General features: G+C 35.0%; 2 protein-coding genes and 1 non-coding gene across 3 annotated transcripts; 1 reads left to right on the forward strand and 2 right to left on the reverse strand.

Annotated features, from left to right (window-relative positions):
- Window positions 1-457: 457 nt before the first annotated feature.
- LOC132605528 (uncharacterized) lies at window positions 458-6,559 on the reverse strand. Its single transcript, XM_060318659.1, has 7 exons — window positions 6,393-6,559; window positions 4,953-5,449; window positions 3,410-3,582; window positions 2,825-2,929; window positions 1,934-2,190; window positions 1,141-1,361; window positions 458-1,000 (listed from the first exon to the last, which is right to left on the reverse strand). The coding sequence occupies exons 2-7, from the start codon at window positions 5,295-5,297 to the stop codon at window positions 626-628; spliced, it is 1,476 nt and encodes a 491-aa protein (XP_060174642.1). The 5' UTR covers window positions 5,298-5,449; window positions 6,393-6,559; the 3' UTR covers window positions 458-625.
- A 1,419-nt stretch (window positions 6,560-7,978) lies between these two features.
- LOC132605539 (uncharacterized) lies at window positions 7,979-11,139 on the forward strand. The gene is made up of 3 exons (XM_060318667.1): window positions 7,979-8,168; window positions 10,541-10,703; window positions 10,805-11,139. The coding sequence occupies exons 1-3, from the start codon at window positions 8,044-8,046 to the stop codon at window positions 10,928-10,930; spliced, it is 414 nt and encodes a 137-aa protein (XP_060174650.1). The 5' UTR covers window positions 7,979-8,043; the 3' UTR covers window positions 10,931-11,139.
- Window positions 9,801-9,872, reverse strand: TRNAD-GUC (transfer RNA aspartic acid (anticodon GUC)). Its single transcript has one exon. It is a non-coding gene; the product is annotated as a tRNA-Asp (tRNA).
- Window positions 11,140-18,708: the final 7,569 nt, after the last annotated feature.

The following is an 18,708-nucleotide window of genomic DNA, read 5'->3' on the forward strand; positions in this document are numbered from 1 at the left end:
CCGGTGCTAATTGTTGTGTATTGGTTGTGGGACGGTCTTTGGAGAGTTGTTATTTGCGAAATGAGGGCCCGATGTGTGATATGTTTTCTAGAATCAATGTAGCATTGCATGCTTATTGTATTAGGTCCATTGGTCTCCTTATCTTACCCTCGTTTTTATGGTGCTACTTTTAAGAGGGGAGAATGATGAGACAGACACTATAAATTGTGTGAACTAACACAAGACACATGGAAAAAAACTGTCCTTCAGTTCAACTTTGACACACATATAGACTCGTGTTTCAACTTTCAACACCTTCCTGCATGCGCACCAAAATACAAACAAATGATGGAACCCGAGTAGATAATACCCGGCGCACTTTACAATGCTTAAACAAGATGAAGAGGTCTTTTCACTACTTTGTGATCGCATAGTGTACAATCAAAACAGTCTAAACTTCAGTTTCAAATGAGAACAATTAGACGCATAAGAAATTTTTACTGAACAAGCACCAAACCATCCAATTCCAGTACACAACTTTTATCAGATTTGTCGACAGATAATTGCCTCGATACTGTGGTTACAGATGCTATTGCCAAGAAAACTAGATGAACAATGACAAGTACAAGTATGTAATAAGCATAGCTTAATGAGGTAAAACAGGACGACTTTCTGGATCAAATACTCCAGCAATTAAAGCAACAAAAACCCAGAATATAAGAATACCTAGCACGCCCTTTCTTAGGATCTGATCACATGTATAATTTGTCGGAATTTCAGTCTGTTCACCTGAATGGAGTGGTGTTAGATCCAGAGGATTGTTAATAATCTCAGTTATCGCTGTCTCTTGATGGTCATTCATGCTCGTATTAGGCATCTTGGTCATGTCCAAGTTAGCACATCTTGAGCATGGGCACTGCCCACCAAGATAAGATGGGAGTGTTTGCAAACACTCAGCAAGAATCTTTTGGTACATTTCCCCTTCAAATCTCAATTTTTGCCTAGTGACCGGTTTGAAAACCTGTATGTTTGTGCAAGAGTAATTACATTTGAGTTTCCAGAAAAGAAGTTCTATGCAGATAAAATTGGCCATGACTTCCAATCATAAGAATGAAGCAGGAAAATGAACAAAATAATTATTATTGTATATATGAAGCTTACTTGCACAAAGGTTTGTGCGACAACTCGAACAATGGGAGGAAGGCGTATAACGAATAAACAGCCTAGACGGTTTGGGAAGTGATCTTGCAAAAGAGTAGAACAGGATCTCAGCATTTGCATGGGAAGTCTCAATGGAGTCAATCCTTCACAGTCTACCAAAACAGTAATTTGAGAATTTTGCTGGTCCACCAAATGAAGAACCCCATGCTCCACCTGAGATACTTCATAAAGAAAATATCCATTGTTTAATAATTTGCCTATTCAGGTAAATATTGACAAGACCTGGAATCAGTTTTAACTATGAACTAGCTGTATAGAGAAGCCCACATTATAAGCTGATTGATTAAATGCCTAAACTATTATCCAACTTGATAGGTGTAACTCCCTCTTTTCCTGATCATATTTCTCTTGGGATTTATTTATAGAAGAAGCTCTCTGTCATGATCATTTTGGCTTAAGTTCTTACAACGGAATATATAATTTGGCAAAGACATGCCAAGTATTGCCGCCTCCGATATTGAGCAGTAATAGATAAACTGTACCTCCATTATTGTTTTGTTTCCAACTGAAGCAAGTATATATGCAAAGAAAATGTGTATACTCAACATAAACAGCTGGCGGGGGAACTTCAAAATTATTCAACTGCTGAAAACAAAAGTGGCATTTCCTTTTCCTACGTTGATAAACAAAAATCAGAATGGAAACTTCTGAAAGTTATACATCTAATTAATGTAAAAGCGGGAATCATATTAAAAATTAGACAGACATCAACTGTACAAGGGAAAGAGCATACCAACTGCTTGGGCGAAGCAAGGTCTGTCACGAGATGGCAAGCTGGTGCACGCTAAGCCAAGGCGGACAATGAGGCAGGGTCGATGCTGCTGATCAAATCCATGCCAAAAGACCATTTTTGACCACACTTCAAGTTCTTGTCTGGAAAGAATTCTGTAAGTCTCCCTCCAGCGAATTGTCTTCTTCACTGAAGAAAGTAAGCGAGTAAAATCTCCATCTGCAGCCGTAAAAAATTGATGGAGTTCCTCTTCATCAATTCTGCATAAATACTATTGTGTCATGTTCACTGCAAGAAGAGAAACCAATAAATTTAAAATATCTCTTTGTGCGAAAAACTTCTAGTGGCATATATTATATGCACCGCTCGACAAGTTTTTGAATGGAACAAAAGCTTTCAGGAGCTTATAGATCAACCTGACGATCGAAGGGAATTGGAAACGGAAACTCATATGATATGAGGACTAGGAAGAGAACTAGTAAACCACAGAACCAAACAACATCATGATAGAACACTAACATAAATAAAACTGGGTAGAATAGTAGATAATTGGCTAAATGAAGAGGAAAGTGGAGTGTTGTTAGACAGTGAGCTTTATTGCTTCTTAATTCAAGTAAAAAGTGATAGGTTGGTCACCAAGAGAGACCAAGTAGTTACTCTAGGATATTGACGCTTTATTACAGGTGTAGATAATCATGCTTAACGGGTATCTAGAGACGCTTGAGCAGAAACTCTCTCCATTTTCTGTTATGCCTTAAGCATTCTTCACAATTGAACTGGTAGCCTTGACATTAATCCAGGACTAGCTATGGAGTGGCACATTCTTGCACTTGAATATCAGACTCATGACGTTCGAATAAAGTTCTCTTCTAGTTTGGTTTGTCAAAAAGATACCTCTCTGGCAGGCAAATTCCTTGCTTTTCCAGATCTTTGTAAAGCTTAAGCAACCAACTTGCCAAACTTGTGGAAGACACACTTTGAGAAATTTCATTGCCAACCCTGCAAGAGCATGGAAGTGGATAACTCATCAACCAACAATTCAGTCTCGATACCTTGGTCTGAGTTGGCTTAGATGTCAAGGGATAAATCAAACAATGGTTTAAGAAATAAATCCAGAAGCAAGTAATTTAAGACATCACACGCTAAATTCCCTGTTACGCCCTAAAAGTTGGAATGAAGTTCTAGCACATTATATGTTACGCCCTAAAAGTTGGAATGAAGTTCTAGCACATTATATGCACAAATATCATTAACATATGAGATCTATCTTCTATTTCCAACATAAGGAAACAAGAAGAGAAAAAACTGTCTATATGTATTAGTTACCCACGTAATGATTCCTATGCTGCTACAATTACAGTTCAGACTTCAGGATTTGTCAGATCCTGCTTCAGGTTTGATTATAACTATGCACATATAGATTGAGATAGAACAGTAGTAATTGTTCATTACACTTTGAGCAATATATCAAGTTTGTACCTTTCACTTGGGATAGACTGCTCAGAAGAGACTTCTAGCTGAGCTTCTGAATCAGCACGCATATCATTGGTGTCCGGGGAAACTTGAGTGCTATCTGAGGTATCATTATTGAATTCTGAATGATCAGAAAAAGCTGTAGCTATAGATAGCACTAGCAGTGGCCGCGATAGCATCTAACCATAAAGACATGCTGTAAGTCTGTAATCGTACAACATCCAACGCATGATAGCTCAAAGAAAAAGAGACTTCTATAGCATGTAAGAGTGAGTCATATTCCCAAATTGAGCAGGAAAATCAAACAAAATGCATGAAATTGACAATATACACATAAATTCTCAACTCTTTTTAAGTTACAGTGTATGTGTAACTATAAAAATTTCAGGATCTGCTATTTATTCCATTTTATTTGCGAAGCATGTTGTTTTTTATAAATTAAATCAGACACCATAGAGAAAAAAAAAAGTAAGAAACTACACCGGGATGTAGTCATTGGTTGACACAGAGTAGAATGGAAGTAGAGAGCTATAGAACCAAACAGCAAAGGAAAATTCTTCCGCAGGCTTAGCATGAGCATAAGGACTTCGTGATATTACTTAGAAAAAGGGAAAATAAAAAAACTAAAAACTTAGACAAGCCTAGGAGGCTAGATAAAGATATTAGATATTCCTTCTGCTTGCAGAAAAGCTGTTACATACATAATACAGGTATGCTCATGCTCTGATTGTAGAAACATCAAGTGAGGTTTGTAGTTCAACTTCACGTGGAAGAGGATCGCTGAGCAATGGGTTCATGGATTGAATAACAGGGGAAAGAAGCACTTGTTTGTGACATTGAACTCTATCAGGAAACAGAGAAAATATCTTTAGATTCTGTTTACTTGGGAGGGACCAACTACTTGACCCCTGGGATGCATGCACTGGAAGAAAGGTAATTGAAGTATTACTTACTTCTCCACAAATATACTGATCCATATAGAAAAAGAAACTATTTCTCTGTGCATATACATCCATTCTTATCAACTATATTCAATTGATCCTTAGATACATAAAATGGTCTCAAAGGACAGTATTTTAGTGCTAAATTAGCTTTCCACTTGGCTATTGTATTAGTCACATAAAGACTACAGCTATCTGCAATATGCTACAGTTAATATTGTAAATACATCTATGCTTGGTTCATCATTGTTCTGAAGCAAATGGAATCTATAGGATAGACCACCATATAAATATAAAATAGTCTGTTCAAAAGAGCAATAAATCTTTGATTTTAACATAAATTAAGTGGATTTACTATGTAATACACGTATAACTCTATTTTGTTTTATATTGTTTCTCTTGACTTGGCGTATAAACCCACAAATGAAAAGCAGCACTAGACATCCCAATAATATTAGACGATATAGGATCATATACTTCTTCCATAAATGCAAAGTTGATGCACCCATTGACGGGCAAGACAACATTTTCCAGAATGACTGAATGCACCTAGAGAAGTTCACGAGACTCAACATTATTTCTTCTGAGTTGGATAACTGCATACGAACCTGCATGCCTTCAACCAGAACCCGAAAAGGATTCCACCTTTGCATCCACTTAAGTGGCGGGTAGCATACAACTTGCAGAGCTTGTAGGCTAGACCATACAAATGGACATTTGGACCGTGAGATCCTACGCACAGCCTCCAAGGCAGCAACTTTAACCAGAAAGAAAACTAACTGATTAGCACTTCCCCTTCTCTGCTTCCCATATTTTATCAGATCAATCTGCCTTACATTTTTAAAAGGGTTCGAGCCAGAAGAAATGATGTGCTGTTTAGATTCATTTTTAGTAGTGATAGCAGTTGTGACCATAGACTTTGTCCCAGGGGTGGGATTAAAGGAGTCTCCCATAAGAGCTTGATGAGAAATTGGCACAACAGCTGGAGAAACAAATGCTAGCTATCAGCCAAAAGTTTTACCCGAAGATATGTAATGGTAAAACCACATCTTGGGAGATACCGTCGCTAAACTTTTGAAATAGACTTCACATATCCAGCATTACCCTGAAATGGAACATGAAATGGATGACAATTAACCAAGAATATCACATGATGAGAATTTTAAATCCATTCCAAGACCACCAATACAACAGCTAAAGTCCTACAAACAAGTAGAGATAGTTAAGTTCCCTTCGCCAAAGTATCGAAGGTACATAAAATAGAAAGACCAGTCCAGTTCTGGTTTTAAGATTTTCCACCAATTTGCTCAACTCATTGAACTTTCTGGAAATAGACCATCCTGTTAATATAAAGGAAATTAAGCTACCCTGCTAATGCGAGATGCTTTGTGCACCGAGCTGCCCTTTTTTCTCTATGTGAGTGATGCATGTCCAATCAATCAATTAAGCAAGTAACCAAGCCTCACCACACAAGTTGGGGTCAGTGATATGAATCCTCTCTGTATTCCGCTCTACTCGAGCTCATCTCATACTAGTCTTTTTTCTTTTTTTAATAAGCGTGGTGTCCGGGCCAACTCGCTCACACCTCAGACACAATTCATACTAGTTTTAGCTGTTATGATAAAAAATTCACAACAATACTGCAATCCATTTTGCACAAAAATCACGACTAAAAAGCCCCTCTACTCTCTGAAAACCGCGATCTAATTGTAACAAAATCAAGTGAAATCAAATTCAGATGCGAAGATTATGACAGACACTGTTAGGGTATTTGTTTAGCTTAGTGAATTAGCCTGTCTGTTTCCTATTGTTAATATTCTGTTTAGTTTTAAGGTAATTGACCTAGCTGAACGCACGTCAAATATCTATAACTCGATCGTAATAATTACGTTAACAAGTATGAAATGAGACAATGTACAAACATCATATTCACGTCACGTACTAATTCGCGAAACTGAGAAATCAAAACCATTTTATAGGAGACAGGATCAAAAACAGAACAACATCATCAAGAATAATTGATACGATGTTACTACAAGAAACATTACCTTGAGGAAATAGGCAGAGAATTTTGATTTGTGGATCTCAAATTTGAAGATCGTGTAAAAAATACTGGATTTTCGGCTCTGTTTTTGTTCAGTTTGCCCTTAGGCCTTAGTACAGGGAGAGAGAAAAAGCTAACTTTATGTGTTAATTGACTTTTGAGTAGTATATATTCGATTCGCCTTTACTGTCGTATTTTTTAAGAGTGCTACTTATATGGGACCCAATAAAAAGACAACAGAAAATTGGGGAAGGGACGCAATTAATGTTTTTGAGAGTGCTACTTATATGGGACCCGACCACGTGAAGTTCATTAAAATTTTATGGTTGGGAAGTTTGGATTTGGTATATGTCCATTTTCGTTTAAGAAAACATTCAATTTATTATGCAATTCGTTTAATATACAATTTTATTAAATGAAATATAGAATAATTTCTATTATAGTTTTGCTTTGAAAATTTTCTGAATAATCCTTTTCTCCCAATAGATCATACAGCTAGTCTCAAAGTAAATTAACAAGGAATTTTTTAATCTAATATCCCGAAATTCTGATTTCGACCCCCAGCTTAGTAAAAAATAGAAGGAATTTTGCAAGACAGATGTTTGGATTCGCAAGGCAGAATTTTAAGGCAGAGTTTGAAACTCTGATGCTGGGGCAGTTGTTGTGCAGATATGTAAGAGGTAATTCATTTTGATAGTGTTCTTCTCCAAATTGGACTTACTTTAGGAGATTTTGCTTTGTGTTAGCTGAGTAACTTTTTGATCTGTTTCCATAGGCTGAGGGATGAGAATGGACACATTATTGAGAAGACTTAGGTAATGTTTGAGATTTTTAAGGCAAAACAGAGTTTCAAACTCTACCTTAAGCATGCAAAATTCTGCCTTGCGGATTTTTTTTAATTTTTGACTGAACTAAAATTCGAATCCGAAATTAAGAAATTCTAAGAAGGACAAAAATTAAAGACCACCCCAAAAGAAAGACGTTCCTGCGAATTGCCCGTTTCACTGTCTGGAAACTGAAGAACTTGGATCTGGCTGGCTGGCCCACAGGCCTAATCTCATATGAGCAGCCCAAACTGGACAGCGTCTCAACCAACATCTGTGATAAAAAATAGTTTTGCATAAAAATTTACAATTCAAGTTGTAGATCTTACAATGTAAAAATTCTTGTACTATCAATGAATTTAACGTGATATACATGTAGTATGGCAAATATCACCTTTATCAATTTACCTACTTATAAGGTTTATCATAAGAATTTATTTACTTACTATATAACTTTTAAAGTGATGTCTAATTATTTTTTATCTCGTCAAACGGGTATCAATCTCGGACTTCAAAAACCTATCTATCATTGTATAAATAATTCATTTGTAAATAACTTTAATACTGGTCACCGAAAATCGGCGAAGTTAATCAGCTTACTGAACGAAAAAAAATAATCCACATAAGAGTAACGTGGCACATAACCTGTTCAAATCATGCACCACGTACACGTGTTCCAAACCTTTCAGCTCCAATTACCACGTGTATTGTATCATATTTCGTTTTGGCAACATATAAAGGCAGCCAATAACGAGTGTTATGGATCTGCTTGAAAAAAAAAAGGCCTAAAATAGTGATAGACGAGAAGGAAAAAAAATTAAAGAAGAAAGAATGGCATCAAATCTGGGGCCAGCATTTGCTTATACAGTGGTGTATTGTAAAGATGTTGCTAAATCTGCCGCTTTTTATGCTAAAGCCTTCGGCTACAACGTTCGTCGCTTAGATGAAAATCGCAAGTATGTTTTCTGTCCTCCATATATAATTATCAGCCATTAAATCAGTTTGATTTTGCTTTTAATTTGCCTATGTTTTGTGCGTTTAGATTTGATTTTAGGAGAATTGTTTTTAGGTCTTTACTATATTGGATGGCAATTGATCCTATATGAGCATTAGTAGCGGAGCCAAGATTTTCAAGTAAACACATAAAAAAGTCGGGGATTCAACATTACTATATATACATAAAAATTAATATAACCTCGTATATATAGTGTAAGTTTCGACGAAAGCTAGTTCATCCCACTAGCTGGCTCAGCCACTGATGAGTGTTTGCTTTAATTTTCAACAGAACATACTAAGAGCCTGTTTGGATGGGCTTATATCTAACAACTTATAAGCTAAAATAAATAAATTGAGGTAGTCTAACTTATTTTTTTTTGGCTTATAAGCTGTTTTCAGCTTATAAGATAAGCAACTTATAAGCCAATCCAAACGGGCTCTAAATAGTTGTTTTATGTCCGTTTGCTTGATTTGTTAAATAAGCAACAATAGATTCACCATTGATGACATATTATTATTATTACCGAAAAGGCTCATAAATACCCCTAACCTATGGAAAAAGGCTCATAAATACCCTTCTTTCACCTTTGGGTCTAAAAATACCCTTAAGGTTTGTTTTTGGCTCAAAAATACCCCTCAAACTAACAGATCAAGTTTGGCTCTGTTTTGGCTCTGTTAAAAAGCCACGTGTCATTTTCTAATTGACCCATTTAAAAAAAAAAAAAATTAGAATAATTAAAACTCACCCATTTTTTAAAACCCAACCCCACCCTGACCCGTTTTCACTTCTGAAGCTGCTACTTTGAGTCTCTTCTTCTCCATTCAATCTAATTTCCTTCTTCCTCTTCTTTATACTGCTTTTATTTTTTCAAAATCCTCCATTCAAGTTTGCTTAAAGCTTTGATATTTGTCCATCAGTAGTTGCAGTACGCACTTGGTCACTGTTGCTTCTTTTTCTTCTTCATTCATCATCAACACCATATGTATTACTGTCACTCCCCCACTAATTATCCATTTCAAATGGCAATCACCATATTCAAAGTCGTCTATTTGATAACTCCTCAAAATCCTCCATTTTATCACAAAGATTTTTGTTTTGTGTTAAAATATCCAAAAATTTAGTGTCTTCTCGAAGCTTAGCCCAGTCGCACATATATGATTACAAACTGATTTCAGACCAATTTACGGCCAAAAATTCTTGTGAATGTTTGTGTTAAAATATCCGAAAAGATTGTACGATGTTTAATTTAGAGTGAAAACGGGACAGGGTGGGTTTGGGTTTTAAAAAGCGGGTGGGTTTTAATTATTCTGAAATTAAAAAAAAATGGGCCAATTAAAAAATGACACGTGGCTTTTTAACAGAGCCAAACTTGATCTGTTAGTTTGAGGGGTATTTTTGAGCCGAAAACAAACCTTAAGGGTATTTTTAGACCCAAAAGTGGAAGGAGGATATTTATGAGTCTTTTTCTATAAGTTAGGGATATTTATGAGTCTTTTCCGTTATTATTATTATTATTGTCGAATGCAGTAAGCTTCTTTGAAGACAACACAACAGTATTTGATGGTCAAAGAGAAAATTTTACAAAAAATATCGCCGTTGCCGGGGATCGAACCCGGGTCACCCGCGTGACAGGCGGGAATACTTACCACTATACTACAACGACCTCGTTGGCTGGATTGTCAAACGCTTACATTATTTTCTTAAAGTCATATTACGAAATGATCAAAATTGTGACATCTTTGTTTATTTTCCTCCACATAAACTGTATCTAATTATTGAAAATACTAACAACTACGTTGTTTTTAAGATAGGAAATTTGATTTATTATGTACTATATAATATGATCCATATATACTGTTGGGTTTGGATGTGGTCTCAATGAGAAATGGAAGAATTCAAAATGGAGGGAAATAACAAATTACGAACGTGAAGTAAGACCCCTTAAGTTCGGTACCTCCCAGATTCAACCAAAATCTGGAGTAAAGGCCTTTTTAAGTCAATCTAGCCCCACATTGTAGGCCTTAAGAGTGCCAAGTAAGGTTAAGGACGGGTACCCCACATTTTCATGCTAATGAGTATACCACATTTTCATGATAATGAGTATACCACATTTTCATGATAATGAGTACAGGACGTGTGTTGAGAGTGATTTACAGTCTAAGGAGAGCTACAATTTTAGTACCTATTCAATAGGAGTTGGTCGAAATAGTATTCTCAACTGACTTAAGCTACATTTTATATTGGATTTAAGTTGCATATACGCTGTCAGTTTAAAGAATTTTTACATTATAGATGTATAATAACTTATTGGTTATGGTTGGTTGGTTGTAGATGGGGAGAATTAGAGAGCGGAGCTACCACAATAGCATTCACACCGGTGCACCAGCACGAGACAGATGACATAACGGGTCAGGTCCAGACCCCTCAATCTCGGGGTGATAGACAACCCGTTGAGCTTTGCTTCGATTATGTGGACATTGATGCTGCCTACAAGGTATTTGAATATGCTCCATTAATCACTTCAATTTCTAATTTGGACTGTTAATTTAACTTGGGCATGTTATTTTTATGAATTTGTCACTGTTTCTGGATCAGAGGGCAATCGAAAATGGAGCATTAGCGGTGAGCGAACCAGAGGAGAAGAAATGGGGACAGAAAGTTGGATATGTGAGAGATCCTGATGGTAACATCGTTAGATTGGGAAGCCATGTCAGATCCTGAATAGTCGTACTACACATCAAAGCTCATAACGATATTAGGATAATTTCAGCTGTTCCCACTTTGTTAGTTTGGTTGTGTAATAAACTGTATCCTTGTTGTGTAGTAAATCATGAATAAAGTAGTAGAAAAAAAGTGGGATAATCTTGTAATATTTTTATAGACAGATGATTTTATCATGTTTTATCTAGCAGAAGTCATATGTCGTTCGATATTTTTTTCTTTTCATTAAACGTCATGTATGTGGATGAGCTTATTGTTTATGCCGCATTTTTGAAAAAAGAAGAAGAAAATAACCACCATGCAACGTGGAGTTATGCCTTGAGTCGACCCTACGTCGTAGATTAAAAATAACGAGGGGCGTAATGCCTAATCCCTCCAATTGAATTCAATTCTTCAAGAGCAGTAGGTGTTGAAATCATTCCTAACGTTTGTGATTTTGTGTAATGCAAAGATACAGATACGTTACACGGAGGTTAACCTATTCATTCCAAATTTATAAATTCTCTGCAAACACGTTACAAAGACTTGGAACAAATTCATCCAAATAAATTAGAATCCGCGACTTAAGTAGTATAAAAAAAGAAAAGCAAATTCATCCAAATAAATTAGAATCCGCGACTTAAGTAGTATAAAAAAAGAAAAGTTGAACCAAAGTAGTACAGAAAAAAAAAAGCACATAAATAGGATTCACGCATGAATTTCGTGCGTGAAAGGACTAAATTGCAAAAATAACAGTTTGACCTTTCACGCACTAAATTAGTGCGTGAATGAGCAAACCAAAAGTCTCCCCCTTTTCACCCTTTCAGCCAATGACATTTGTTGTCATTAGCTGCCCACTTGTCTTCTCCTCTTCTTCTTAAGTTCTTATTGCACTGCATCACATGGAGTCCGGAATCAAAATGCCCCAAAAAAAATCACTTTGAACCAAAATATCCAACAAAAAAAAAGTTACAAAACTACCTTTAGCGCAGTAAAATACTGCGTTATAGAAACAGTACCAAAAAGTAAAAAAAATTGGCCAAATTTTATTTTTTGCAACACTTAGTGTTTTTTTCCATACTTTGACCAACGATTAGTCGTGTGTCAAGACTCCGAAACGTCAATATTTTATATAGAACCTGATATTTTTTTCTGCGTACAATAATGTAGGCCCAATACATCAAGGATACGTAGACGTTCGGATCGTCATTTTAGGGGTTGAAAAGGTGCCCGAAGTAAGTTTTGTTTGAAAAAACTTAGTGTTTTTTTCATACTTTGACCAACGATTAGTCGTGGGTCAAGACTCCGAAACGTCAATATTTTATATAGAACCTGATATTTTTTTCTGCGTACAATAATGTAGGCCCAATACATCAAGGATACGTAGACGTTCGGATCGTCATTTTAGGGGTTGAAAAGGTGCCCGAAGTAAGTTTTGTTTGAAAAAACATAGTGTTTTTTCCATACTTTGATCAACGATTAGTCGTGGGTCAAGACTCCGAAACGTCAATATTTTATATAGAACCTGATATTTTTTTCTGCGTACAATAATGTAGGCCCAATACATCAAGGATACGTAGACGTTCGGATCGTCATTTTAGGGGTTGAAGAGGTGCCCGAAGTAAGTTTTGTTTGAAAAAACTTAGTGTTTTTTCCATACTTTGACCAACGATTAGTCGTGGGTCAAGACTCCGAAACGTCAATATTTTATATAGAACCTGATATTTTTTTTCTGCGTACAATAATGTAGGCCCAATACATCAAGGATACGTAGACGTTCGGATAGTCATTTTAGGGGTTGAAAAGGTATCAGAAGTAAGTTTTATTTGAAAACTTTAGGGTGTTTTATTTTTTAAGATTTTGATTTAAGCGTGTTATTTTTTAATCAAGACATAACTTTATTTTGAATATAAATATAATTCTAAAAAATATAGGGAGAAAAACTAGTTGTAAAGTCGTCAAACTTTAGATGGTCATAACTTACGGAGATTTTTTTTTTGCTTCTATAACGCAGTAAAATACTGCGCTAAAGCAGTTAACGGCTCCAATTTTTTTTTTTGCTTTTTGGTACTGTTTCAACCCCTAAAATGACGATCCGAATGTCTACGTATCCTTGATGTATTGGGCCTACATTATTATACGCAGAAAAAAATATCAGGTTCTATATAAAATATTGACGTTTCGGAGTCTTGACACACGACTAATCGTTGGTCAAAGTATGGAAAAAAAAACACTAAGTGTTGCAAAAAATAAAGTTTGGCCAATTTTTTTTTTGCTTTTTGGTATTGTTTCTATAACGCAGTATTTTACTGCGCTAAAGGTAGTTTTGTAACTTTTTTTTTGTTGGGATATTTTGGTTCAAAGTGATTTTTTTGGGGGCATTTTGATTCCGGACTCCATGCGATGCAGTGCAATGAGAACTTAAGAAGAAGAGGAGAAGACAAGTGGGTAGCTAATGACAACAAATGTCATTGGCTGAAAAGGTGAAAAGGGGGAGACTTTTGGTTTGCTCATTCACGCACTAATTTAGTGCGTGAAAGACCAAACTGTTATTTTTTGCAGTTTGGTCCTTTCACGCACGAAATTCGTGCGTGAATCCTATTTATGTGTTTTTTTTTTTTTTTTTTTTTCTGTACTACTTTGGTTCAACTTTTTTTTTTTGTACTACTTAAGTCGCGGATTCAAATAAATTATGTACCATTTGATGTAATGGTCAATTAATTCCATTAATTTCATTTAGGGGTGTCAAATTTAGCTCAAAAGGTGATTTCCCACCCAACCCGCCCAAAATTTTATGGGTTGGGCTCAAGATAATTTCACATTGGGCCGATTTTAGCCCAACTCAACATAGTCTATTTTAAAGTGATCTCCAACTTAGCCCAATTCTAGCCCTTTTTAAGATTTACTTAAATTTGAGTTTATTGCTTGAGTTTACTCTATTTTTTTCACGTATGCACTTTTCTTGTATCATGTATCTTATAAGTTTTTAGTGTGTTTGAAATGAAGGGAAATATTTTTCACGAAAAATGTTTTGCTCGAAAATATTTATCACGGAAATGTTTTCCTCAAAAATATTTTTGAAAAATCCGCGAAAATATTTTCACTAAAAATGTATTTCTGAAAAATATTTTCCACGAAAATATTTTTTTAGAAAATAGACCCTTCAAAAAAATTAAGTCAAGTTGGGCGGGTCATGACCCAATCCATTTTTAGCTCATTTCAGTCCAAGTAACTTTTGGGCCAATGTTAGCCCAACCCATTTATCACCTCAGCCCATTTTAATTGGGTCAATTTCAGCCCCACCCGCCCATTTGACACCCCTAATTTCATTCATCTCCTCTTCTGTGAACTCTCCTATTTGCAAACGTAAAACTCTTTAAAATCTCCTATATAAGAAGAGACATTGGTAAACAGAAAAGAGTCCAAACCAAAAAAGAAAAATACTCTTCCTCTCTTCTTCTCAAGTTAGTTTCTGGGCAATTGTATTTTGTGCAAAATACTCCAACTTCCAACCACGAATACACGTTTCTGGAAGAACTGTGAAATCTTGGGGAGCGACCGACTGTGAACGATTTGTACATGTGTCGGGCCGAAAATCGCTTTCAAAGCAGTGGCTTGTCACAACACAGTGTTTGTTATAATTTGGTTACTATTTTCCTTTTTAATTCCAAATTCAATATCAATATTGTGCTATTTTTTCCTAACAGTAGGTGCATCAAAAACTATGCTAAGGTTGAGACGACTCCTCCCCTTTAGACCTTTACAATTTGGATGTGGTAGCTTCTAAGTTATGCTTGTAACTACTCTACATAAAACTAATCATATAGACAAAATTTTGGATATTACAATTTGTCCATCCTAACATTTCCTCTTGGTTCAGCTGGCGTTTCTTCCAGATTAATTTAGTACCACGAAATTCTCCAGCGTATTAATCCTCCTAATTCTTTCAATGAGTGACAACAGATTCCATGATGGATTAAATTATTGAGGATGCAATTTGAAATCCAGTTCAACCTTTGAGGAAACAATTCCTGATGCACGGGACTAACCCAGTAGCTAATTAAAGCCTGCAGCTTGTAAAAATCTCCACTGGCTGATCGGACAATTTCCCACTGCCGCTAGGCCCAGGTTGCCATTTAAGCAACTATCAGAGTTCAATTCAATAAATCTCACGAGATGTTACTGTCAAATAACTTCAATTTTTTTTTTTGCGCTGATTGACCTTCTTTTGGGGTGGTCTTTAATTTTCGTCCCTCAATTGTTGGTCTTTAATTTTTGTCCTTCGCTTAAAAAGATGACCGAAATATCCCGAGGTTTTTGAGTTCAAAGCCCCACTTAGTAAAAAAAATAAATAATCTCAAAGCAAGATTTTTGCAAAAAGTCTGTCTTATGCGGTAGACTTTGCCTTAAGGCATAACTAAAAGTCTGACGGCAGACGTTGCCTTAAGGCATAACTAAAAGTCTGTCTTATAAAGTAAAGTCTGCCGTCTCCGGCAGACTTTTAGTTATTATGCCTTAAGGCAAAGTCTGTCGTCTCCAGTATAGGTTCTATACAACTTCCCCCGAATAGGCATAGGTTCATAGAAATTTATGCCTTGCGAAATTATTATTATTTTCGGCTCTGCTGGGTTTCAAACCCAGAACCTCGGGGCATTTTCGATCATCCTTTTAAGCGAAGGACAAAAATTAAAGACCTGCAAATTGAGGGGCAAAAATTAAAGACCAGTCCGAATGAAGGACAATCGTGCAAATTGCACGAGCATTTTGAGGGGTAAAAATTAAAAATCACCCCAAAAGAAGGACAATCCGCGCAAAATCAAACTGAATCTGGGTTTCAATTAACAGGCAATTCAATTAAGCAAAGCCCAGAAACATTAAGCAAGCCCAAAAGCATTGAGATTGATGAAATTGAATTAAACTGTTAAACTATTAGCTAAGAGAAGGACGTCAACCTGTGGATGCCTGTGGCTTTGAGGCAGGTCCCAGGTCTTATGAAACGTTTCTCCCTGGGCCTGGGTGGTTTTCCCTGGTCACATTTGGGCCTATAATTGTTATTGTTTACTTTTTGTTCTTTTGGTAGGAAAAGATATTGCATTCAAACTAAATAAATTACAAAGCATTTGGAGCTGTGCTCCAAGTTGGTCCGTGATCCTCAAATCCTGCTACTATTAGAGACTGAATTGTTCTAGTGTAAGTGGTACGTGTGATGTACAATAACAATAGCAATATATCCACTAAAATCCCACAAATTAAAGTGGGGTTTGAAAAGCATAGAGTGGACGCAAATTTTACCCTTACTTGGGGGAAGAGAGACACTTTCCGGAATTTGTGTAATATCTGCTCAAAGATAAAGTGGCATACACTGAATAAACTATCAAAATCAGGGGGTCACCAAAAAGTTTCGTTCTTTCTCCTTCCTTTGTCAGGACACCAACAACTTGGTTCTGTTCCCGCTGCATATACTTTACTTGATGACCCAAGTTTGTCATCAAGGACCTGCATTATAGTCTAGAGTATTATAAACTCGTGTCCATGTTGTAATATGTGGATTACCTCAGTCGAGTCGTATTCAATCTCCAAATACGTTAAGGGAAAATGACCTAGTAATACCTATTTGAGACTTTATATTACAAAACATAAGGATAGTTTTCCTTATTTACAAAACATACCAGTAAATTACAAAGTATATCAGATTTGGGCTTAATGGGATACTCACGATTTTAAGCTTTTTTTAAGGAAGAAAATATGATTTTAAATGTGGACTTAATTCTAGGATAGTTACCATTCAACTTCTTCTTCTTTTTTAAAATATTTCTCTCTCTCTCTCTCTCCCTCTATGATAGACACCATTTTCATACCTAAAACCCATCTTCTCTCCTAGTATAAATTTTCAAACCAATATTACAAAGTATTTTTTATTATTAACTTGTGTATTAATTGTATATAAAAATTAATTTGTATCGTTTTGAGATATACAGTATATGATCATTGTGTGTTTTGAAAATCTATATAAATTATATAAACTGTAGTTTTAAAAAATGTTGAAAACTAATATATGTATGTCTGCTATATGTCATTTTTTAGATATATGCGGCACAATGTTTATGAAATGCGAACAAATTTGATATCAATTAGTCTTAAAAATGTTGAAAACTGATATGTGTATGAAATGTGGATGGAATTTGGTTTGTATCAGAAAACTTATTATACATATATACTTTCTCATAATTTATACATACTTTGATCAGATTTTATACAATTTATATGGACTTTATCATAATCACAATATACATACAACTTTTATACATATTTCATACGTAGAAATTATAACGAATTTATACATTTATACATATTGCATTAAAAAATTAATATATATTTATTTTCTGGTGTATGAACTTTGTATGGAATCTGGTTTGTATCAATTACAAGTTTATTATACATATTTTTCTCAAAATTTATGCATACTTTGATTAGATTTTATACAATTTATATGTACTTTATAATAATCTAAATACACATACAATTTTTGTACATATTTCATATATAAAATTATAAGAATCTATACAGTTATACATATTGCATACGAAAATTATACATATATGTTTTTTGGTGTATGAACTTTGTACATAAAAATTACCGATTATAATGGACTTTTTGAGTAAAAGTTGGAGAAAAATTAGGTAACAATATCTCTTAATTTTGAATGAGGAGAGAAAAGTGGATGAAATAAGGAAGCAAAATTTGGAGAAAATCAGGGAACTATATCTTTAAATTTTGAATGGAGAGAGAAAAGTGGATAAAATAAGTAAAACGATTTCCTTACCTTATTTAATGTGTTTTATTTGCTTCTTTTTAATTTACCTAATTTGTATAGATTTTGTAACAAGTCTATCGATATATTTTGTAAACTGAAAAATATCGTCATGTTCCATAAATATACCCTCTTACCATCTTACCATGTACATATAAGTTTTTTGCCCATAGGTTAACCCCTGCTGGATTTGTAGTTATTGTTATGCTTACATGTAGGGATGTTAAATGACAGAATAAGTTTAATTTAGGTGAATTAAAGTGAATTGAGTTAATAATTGCCGGATTATTAATCTATTCAAATATTACTTAGCTAAGATGGACTGGGTCAAGGATAGATTAAACAATGAGTCTACCTAACTCATCCAACTCTGACTAACTTTTTTTTTTTCTTTTTCTTGTAGTTTGTTTATACTCCTATATAATTTATTATTAATATAAATAAAATATCAAACAAAAAAGAAATTTAAAAATATTTTAATAAAATTTCGCATGGGTCAATCAGTTCAACTTTTAAATAAATTGAATTGAATCTATATATCTATATAATTGCAGGAGATAAACCCGGTGACGTGGCGTTCTAAAAATTAAGCACTTGTATTTATCTTTTTTGTATCTTTGGATCGTTTAGCCCAACAAATAATAATAAGACTTATCTACTCTTGAAATTGTTTTTGGAACTGCTGTGGGTCTAGAGACATTTTCGTGGTCTGTTATGAGACTTGTCGTTTTCGTAAAGGAGGCGATGTTTCGGCTTTTTTCACCAAAGCATCGCTTTAACTTAAGCCATGTTTTTTGAAACATAAAAGGTGTATAACTAGGAGAAAAACTCAAAATTCTAAGAAAAAAGATAAATAGTAAACTTGGCATAGGAGAGTGCCACGTCACCGGGCTTATATTCCGCTTTTATATATATATAGATTGTTCTTCAGGTACCAAATTATATTCTTTTCATTATATTAATTATGTTTGCGACTAAGACAGTTATT

Source organism: Lycium barbarum, chromosome 1 (genome assembly GCF_019175385.1).
Source record: "Lycium barbarum isolate Lr01 chromosome 1, ASM1917538v2, whole genome shotgun sequence".
NCBI classification, from domain to species: Eukaryota; Viridiplantae; Streptophyta; class Magnoliopsida; order Solanales; family Solanaceae; genus Lycium; species Lycium barbarum.

Bases quoted from the DNA above. Each gene is read 5' to 3' on its own strand.
- LOC132605528 (XM_060318659.1), bottom strand. From the start codon at position 5,297: ATGGGAGACTCCTTTAATCCCACCCCTGGGACAAAGTCTATGGTCACA. The intron at 3,583-4,952 runs GTTCGTATGCAG...CTTTATGGTTAG, and splicing joins TTCTGGTTGAAGGCATGCAG to ATGCTATCGCGGCCACTGCT. The intron at 1,362-1,933 runs GTATGCTCTTTC...TTCTTTATGAAG, and splicing joins TTGCTTCGCCCAAGCAGTTG to TATCTCAGGTGGAGCATGGG.
- LOC132605539 (XM_060318667.1), top strand. From the start codon at position 8,044: ATGGCATCAAATCTGGGGCCAGCATTTGCTTATACAGTGGTGTATTGT. The intron at 8,169-10,540 runs GTATGTTTTCTG...GGTTGGTTGTAG, and splicing joins CGCTTAGATGAAAATCGCAA to ATGGGGAGAATTAGAGAGCG. The intron at 10,704-10,804 runs GTATTTGAATAT...TTTCTGGATCAG, and splicing joins ACATTGATGCTGCCTACAAG to AGGGCAATCGAAAATGGAGC.